Source organism: Nicotiana attenuata, unplaced genomic scaffold, assembly GCF_001879085.1.
Source record: "Nicotiana attenuata strain UT unplaced genomic scaffold, NIATTr2, whole genome shotgun sequence".
Lineage (NCBI taxonomy): Eukaryota > Viridiplantae > Streptophyta > Magnoliopsida > Solanales > Solanaceae > Nicotiana > Nicotiana attenuata.
Window position 1 is genome coordinate 80,796 of NW_017674238.1, and position 6,948 is coordinate 87,743.

Genomic DNA, 6,948 nt, shown 5'->3' on the forward strand with positions numbered 1-6,948 from the left:
TCTTCTAAATTTCGATATATAAATGAGGAATAATCCACTTAATTCTAGCGGTAGGAATTTTAATAGTTCATCAGTTGTAGTTTTTATTGTCTATGCACTCAACCTATTTTTCAGTATACGACGTATTCAAGATAGTTTACTAACCTTCACTTTTTCATTGCCGGAGTGACTGGCTCAATATTTTGCTTTCTGCTAGAAGAAGAATTTTTTCTAGTTGGAGTTTTCCACTCAGTCTGTTGTCTTTTGCTAGATGATGTAGCTTCCGTGATCAGTTCTTTTTGTTCCTGCGGGGATGACAGATTGCCAAGCTCTCTTTTGCTGCTTTCTCCAGCATTTGTCAAAGTTGTTGGTGCTGGCAATTGGAGAGTATCTTGCTTTTCAACATACGACAGAATGAACAACTTTGCTGGTGTTTCATCCGATGTCCTGGAAAATGATTTCTTTAGTTGTACTTTGAACACTTTGTCAGCAAGACGTTGCCGAATAGGTTGAAGAGGCATCATTTCATTCTGCATTCAAAAATGAGTTCGTCAAGCTCTAACACTTCAGCTGACAAAATCACAAAAGATCTATTGAATGGAGAATTGACTTTTTGCAAGAATTGGTCATACCACAAAACATGACATCTTGAGTTATTTTCCCATGTGTGAGATCCTTGTAAAATAAATTTTGCTGGACGACAGCTAATAGACAGTGGCGGATCTACGATTTCTACAGAACAGATCCACCACTACCAAACATATATTTTTCCTCTAGCTTATGGTGGAGAATGAAGGTATTTAGCAGCAATAAAGGTATTAGAAGTTATTGTCATGCATGGTCCCTTTGTCATTCCAACAGAAAAGGTAGAAAGTTAATTATGCAACGGGTTAATAATGCAGGTCTTCAAACAGAGGGGTAAAGTCAAATTGGACAAGAAATTACTTATGTAAGTATGATTCTGCAATCCAATAAGCAAAAACTTGCAGAAAATTGATCTTAAATCTTGTAAAAAGAAACTTGAGTCGCATTTGAAATTCAATTTTCAGATCTGGGTTTTTTTTCTTTGAAGAGTACACTACCAACTTTTTAGGTTCCATGTTAATCTTATTTTTCAAAATCTGTCCTTGACCGTGTGTAAAATCAGTCTCTGCAGTGATGCAAGGAGACATTTGTCACTTAATCAATAGTTGGCAAGTGATCTACTTTTTTAAAAACCGTAGAAATTATTGTACTTTTGTTCCACGTAAGCGTCTACATTGCGAAAGTTGAGATCTTTTTATCTCCTATTTTTGTTGACTTGGAACTTTGAACTTTTTGGGCTTTGTATGTGGGCAAGTTTTGAGATCACGTTGTAGCTTTTTTGCTTTCTGTCAATCACAATTGATGGTTTTAGACTTTCCAGCCTTTTCTTTTCTTTTTGTTTCTTAGATACTTATCTTTTTCTTGAGTCAAGGACAAGATTTTGAAAGATAAGATTAATACGACATAAAAGGAAATATAGGTCTGATCAACAACTAAGCTTTTTTTATAATATAGGTCAACTCTATAACATTTGTTTTAGCCAAAACTAAATGTGTAAGAAAATTTGTATGTTTGTTAATTTATTAAATTAGTGTCATTATAAATCCTTTGTTTATTGCGCTAGAGTAGCCTTTTGAAGTGGTCATCAAATTGAAACTTTGCTACATCATTTAGTTCTGTATACAAAACTTCAGCAAAAATAACTTTTCATCGGTTCTCCATATATTTTTCAGGATCTCAATGTTTAGTGTATCGAAAAAGCCTAGAAGTCTTGCACGGTTGACAACAGCTCCCCTAAAATCTCACCATTCCCTCTATATAAACAGTTACATACACTGCACCTCACTCAACAGTGAACCAAAATCGATTAAAGAAAACTTGTCTTTTTATTACGAGACGATAAATATGGGAAAGAGAAAGAGTTTGCTGCTATTAGTGCTGGTATTTTTCTCTGCACTAGTGGCCTCTGTTGGCGGGCATTGGAGAGAAAGAGATGAGGAAGAAAGTGAGCAAAGAACTCAAGGAGAAAAATGGTTTTTGCTGCGTCACTTACATGATGTAGTGAAAACTGATGCTGGGGTCATGAAATTGGTGAAAGGTGGATATCGTAGAGGAACATCTTTCAATAGTACAATGCATATTGGTTTCATCTCTATGGAACCCAATAGCCTCTTCATCCCTCAGTACCTTGATTCCAATCTTCTCCTCTTTGTTCACCATGGTAAACTTAATTTTTTGACTTTACCTTATACAGTGTTTCAGACTTTTTACACTATCATATCACATAAAAGATTACTACATGTAATTTTTTTTTAAAAAGTGCCCGAAAAACAAGCATNTGTTTTTCGTTGTGTTAGATAAGCTATCTTGGTATTTAGTTGTACTCTAAACCTACAGGTTTTTTTCCAACATACCTATTATCAATTTGTTTGACTCATAGACAAGTTTTATTAGTTTTGACAGAGTATCCACAATATCTTATATGTGACTACATTGTCAAACCAAGAACTTAGAAAACTACTTAAGAGTCTTCGATTTCCATCTGCGCCATCATACCAAATGTCTAAGTGAACTATTGAAACATGCTATAGGAAACAAAGAATAGTAACCAGTGTCATTAGTTATGAGGGGCATTGGGAGCCTTTACAAGTGGAATCGATATTAGTTATATGGATCTTTGAGTAACAATGAATCCTTTGAAATTAATGGAGTAGAAGAAGATGCGCTAAACTGTATGAGTTTGACGAAAGAAGGAGAAGTTTCGTAAATTGAATAAGAGTGGACTGAATATGTAAAATCCTAATCCTGACTTTAGAAGGGAGAAGGAAAATTTTCAGAAGCTAGGCAGAGATATTTAAAATTTATACATACCGAGTCTTCAATAACTTAAACATATTCAATGGCACATGTCAAGGCGACCCGAGGGATGGAGAACATTGTCAATAACATTTCGAAGTTCATGTGGAAAGGAACAGATCACATACCAAATCAACAAGGAAGCAGAAATATACCTGGGTTGCTGCCATGAAGGAGTGGGCCACACAGAACCATCGCAGACACGGGGGAAGGGGAACAAAATTCCAGCTGACAAAATCACAAAAGATCTATTGAATGGAGAATTGACTTTTTGCAAGAATTGGCCATACCACAAAACATGACATCTTGAGTTATTTTCCCATGTGTGAGATCCTTGTAAAATAAATTTTGCTGGACGACAGCTAATAGACAGTGGCGGATCTACGATTTCTAAAGAACAGATCCACCACTACCAAACATATATTTTTCCTCTAGCTTATGGTGGAGAATGAAGGTATTTAGCAGCAATAAAGGTATTAGAAGTTATTGTCATGCATGGTCCCTTTGTCATTCCAACAGAAAAGGTAGAAAGTTAATTATGCAACGGGTTAACAATGCAGGTCTTCAAACAGAGGGGTAAAGTCAAATTGGACAAGAAATTACTTATCTAAGTATGATTCTGCAATCCAATAAGCAAAAACTTGCAGAAAATTGATCTTAAATCTTGTAAAAAGAAACTTGAGTCGCATTTGAAATTCAATTTTCAGATCTGGGTTTTTTTTCTTTGAAGAGTTAGTTTTTAGGTTCCATGTTAATCCTATTTTTCAAAATCTGTCCTTGACCGTGTGTAAAATCAGTCTCTGCAGTGATGCAAGGAGACATTTGTCACTTAATCAATAGTTGGGCAGTGATCTACTTTTTTAAATACTGTACAAATTATTGTACTTTTGTTCCACGTAAGCGTCTGCATTGCGAAAGTTTTTTTGTTGGGCACTTAATCTTTTTATCTCCTATTTTTGTTGACTTGGAACTTTGAACTTTTTGGGCTTTGTATGTGGGCAAGTTTTGAGAGCACGTTGTAGCTTTTTTGCTTTCTGTCAATCACAATTGATGCTTTTAGACTTTCCAGCTTTTTCTTTTCTTTTTGTTTCTTAGATACTTATCTTTTTCTTGAGTCAAGGACAAGATTTTGAAAGATAAGATTAATACGACATAAAAGGAATTAATTGAAAATTGTTAGGATAAATGTAGAACTCTAACAAATTAAGATCTACTACTGTGAGGACGACAAAACTCTTCCTTTAGTCACTTATTAATATTAGTAATTAAATTATGAGACAAGGAATTTCTTACTAGATGCATATCTTCAGACATGTACTTGTTCTCCAGAGAATCCCGCAGTTTCTTAGTGGTCTCCACATGTTGATAAATATCGAAGAAAGCAACCGACATTCCATTCAATATATGGCCTCGGCAGATTAGTTATCATTGTCCCATTTCATCCTTGCCCTTATGCTTTCCAGTGGTTCCTCTTCGCTTTCATTGGCCTCCGGTGGACGAGCGGTGGAAATCACATACACAACCTTTAGTGTTGTCAGGAGGAAGCGCATTTTCTTTTGTCAACGGGGGAAATCAACTCCACCAAACTTGTCAAGTTTGGAAAAGAGGTCCACACTATCATAAGATGCTAATAATAAAAATAGCTGCCGACTGCCGAAATTTGCGATGGACTAAGATAGAAGCGTAGAACAGGGCACCAGCGCCACCTATTAGTCTGATCAACAACTAAGCTTTTTTTATAATATAGGTCAACTCTATAACATTTGTTTTAGCCAAAACTAAATGTGTAAGAAAATTTGTATGTTTGTTAATTTATTAAATTAGTGTCATTATAAATCCTTTGTTTTATTGCGCTAGAGTAGCCTTTTGAAGTGGTCATCAAATTGAAACTTTGCTACATCATTTAGTTCTGTATACAAAACTTCAGCAAAAACAACTTTTCATCGGTTCTTCATATATTTTTCAGGATCTCAACGTTTAGTGTACCGAAAAAGCCTAGAAGTCTTGCACGGTTGACAACAGCTCCCCTAAAATCTCACCATTCCCTCTATATAAACAGTTACATACACTGCACCTCACTCAACAGTGAACCAAAATCGATTAAAGAAAACTTGTCTTTTTATTACGAGACGATAAATATGGAAAAGAGAAAGAGTCTGCTGCTATTAGTGCTGGTATTTTTCTCTGCACTAGTGGCCTCTGTTGGCGGGCATTGGAGAGAAAGAGATGAGGAAGAAAGTGAGCAAAGAACTCAAGGAGAAAAATGGTTTTTGCTGCGTCACTTACATGATGTAGTGAAAACTGATGCTGGGGTCATGAAATTGGTGAAAGGTGGATATNGTGGTGAACTTTGATTAAGAAAAATCTCAAATCTCCTATTGTGAAAGCAAATCTTAGTTGACATGGTCCAAAATGTATTGTAATAGTATGTTTTTTTTTCTTTGTTGCATGTGTTTATCTAAGTTTGTTGGTTAATGTAGGGATCCATGATGGCACCTCATGTTAATCCAACGGCAATAGAGTATGGAATAGTGTTGAAAGGGACAGGCAGAGTCCAAATTGTGTATCCAAATGGGACTTTAGCCATGAACGCTAGAGTACGAGAAGGGGACGTTTTTTGGGTGCCGAGGTACTTCCCCTTCTGCCAAATTGCTTCAACAAATGGCCCGTTTGAGTTCTTTGGTTTCACGACATCAGCAAGGAGAAACCATCAGCAGTTCTTGGTGGGTAAGAACTCATTGATGCAGAGCTTGAGAGGGCCAGAATTTGCAGCTGCATTTGGTATAAGTGAGAAGAGGCTTAAGAGGATTGCCAATGCTCAAAGTGAACAAGTCATCTTGCCATCATCGTCACCGGCTTCTCTGCATGACAAGGCAACAGAGCCAGAGAGGAAGAAGATGGTCAAGTTTGAAAGGATGATAGGGAGCTTTGGCAACGACATGATCATGGGTTTTGATTAGTTTAGTTTAGTTGAAATGCTAGCTAGTTGGGCTAGTCAAGTTTTGGCATGAAATTTAGGAGGCAATCTTAGAATTATTTTGTTCTTTTTTGGTCTGTTTTTTCTTTCTTTTTGGATTTTGTTTTCTTGGTCCTCTTGGACACAAGAGGCCATGTCCTCTTTGAGTTTTGAATAAGACGGATTTGTTTTTGCACGTTCCATTGATGGCTCAAACTGCATTAAGAAAACTTAGAATTTCACTTGGCACCTGTGCATGGTTGGTATTTTTCAACATGATATTTGAGATTATAATCAGAAAGAACTGATATCTTGAGAGTTTCAGTATTATAGATTTCAGTTCCTGATAACAATATGGTGTTTAAACTCTACATTGGAAGAACTAGATTCTCACAACAGAGAAAAGAATGTTGAATAAACTCGATCCACTTGTTCGGGCAGTTGAGATGTGATGACCCAAAAGGTCATCTTTTGTTTCAGAGTCCATTTCCGTGTTCTGAGGCCTTGAAAACCTTCTTGTATCTCTCCTCGATTTGCCTACGCAGTCCGGGCACGATACCGGAAAGCTATTGTGTGAAATTTTTTAAGAAATAATGATTTTGGTTTAAAAATATAATTTTAGTTGACTTCGGTCAATATTTTTGGTAAACGGACCCGGACACGTGATTTGACGGTCTCGTAGGGTCCGTAGTAAAATATGGGACTTGGGCGTATGCCCGAAATCGAATTCCGAGGTCCCTAGCCCGAAACTAATTTTTAAAGAAAATTATATGCTGGAAAGCATAAGGACTTTTGGAAATAAAATGGTGTAAAATCTTGATGGTATCGTACCCGTATTTTGGTTCCGGAGCCCAGTACAGGCTTAATTTAATATTTACGTCATATCTATGAAATATGATAAGAACCGGAGTTGATTTGGTATAAATCGGACCCTTGGTTGAGAAAATAGAAATTTGAACTATCTTGTGAAATTCATGAGTTTTGAGGCTAAATTCGTAGTTGTTGATGTTATTTGATGATTTGATCGCACGAGCAAGCCCATATGATGTTGTTAGACTTGCGTGCATGTTTGATTTAGAGCCCCGATGGCTCGGGTGAGTTTTGGATAGGCCACAAAGTGATTTTGATCTTAG

General features: G+C 36.5%; 2 protein-coding genes across 5 annotated transcripts in view; one reads left to right on the top strand and one right to left on the bottom strand.

Annotated features, from left to right (window-relative positions):
* LOC109218268 overlaps positions 1 to 4,569 on the bottom strand; it is a 13,496-nt gene extending 8,927 nt beyond the window's left edge. For 3 of the 4 annotated variants that reach the window (XM_019382622.1, XM_019382624.1, XM_019382623.1), the window contains exons 1-3: positions 4,153 to 4,569; positions 3,015 to 3,087; positions 145 to 509 (exon numbers count right to left, since the gene is read on the bottom strand). In XM_019382622.1, the coding sequence (XP_019238167.1) occupies positions 147 to 509; positions 3,015 to 3,087; positions 4,153 to 4,256 (540 nt within the window). In that variant the 5' untranslated portion in view covers positions 4,257 to 4,569 and the 3' untranslated portion in view covers positions 145 to 146. Of the gene's footprint in view, positions 510 to 3,014; positions 3,088 to 4,152 lie in introns of all 4 variants that reach the window. The other variant, XM_019382621.1, reaches the window with a different exon arrangement.
* A 428-nt stretch (positions 4,570 to 4,997) lies between these two features.
* Positions 4,998 to 5,819, top strand: LOC109218267 (vicilin-like seed storage protein At2g28490). The gene is made up of 2 exons (XM_019382620.1): positions 4,998 to 5,183; positions 5,340 to 5,819. Exons 1-2 carry the CDS (start codon positions 4,998 to 5,000, stop codon positions 5,817 to 5,819), a joined length of 666 nt encoding a protein of 221 aa, XP_019238165.1.
* The last annotated feature ends 1,129 nt before the right edge of the window (positions 5,820 to 6,948 follow it).

Excerpts from the sequence above, each read along its gene's own strand:
- LOC109218267 (XM_019382620.1), top strand. The coding sequence starts at position 4,998 with ATGGAAAAGAGAAAGAGTCTGCTGCTATTAGTGCTGGTATTTTTCTCT. Across the intron at positions 5,184-5,339 it reads ATGCTGGGGTCATGAAATTG|GGATCCATGATGGCACCTCA; the intron begins GTGAAAGGTGGA and ends TGGTTAATGTAG.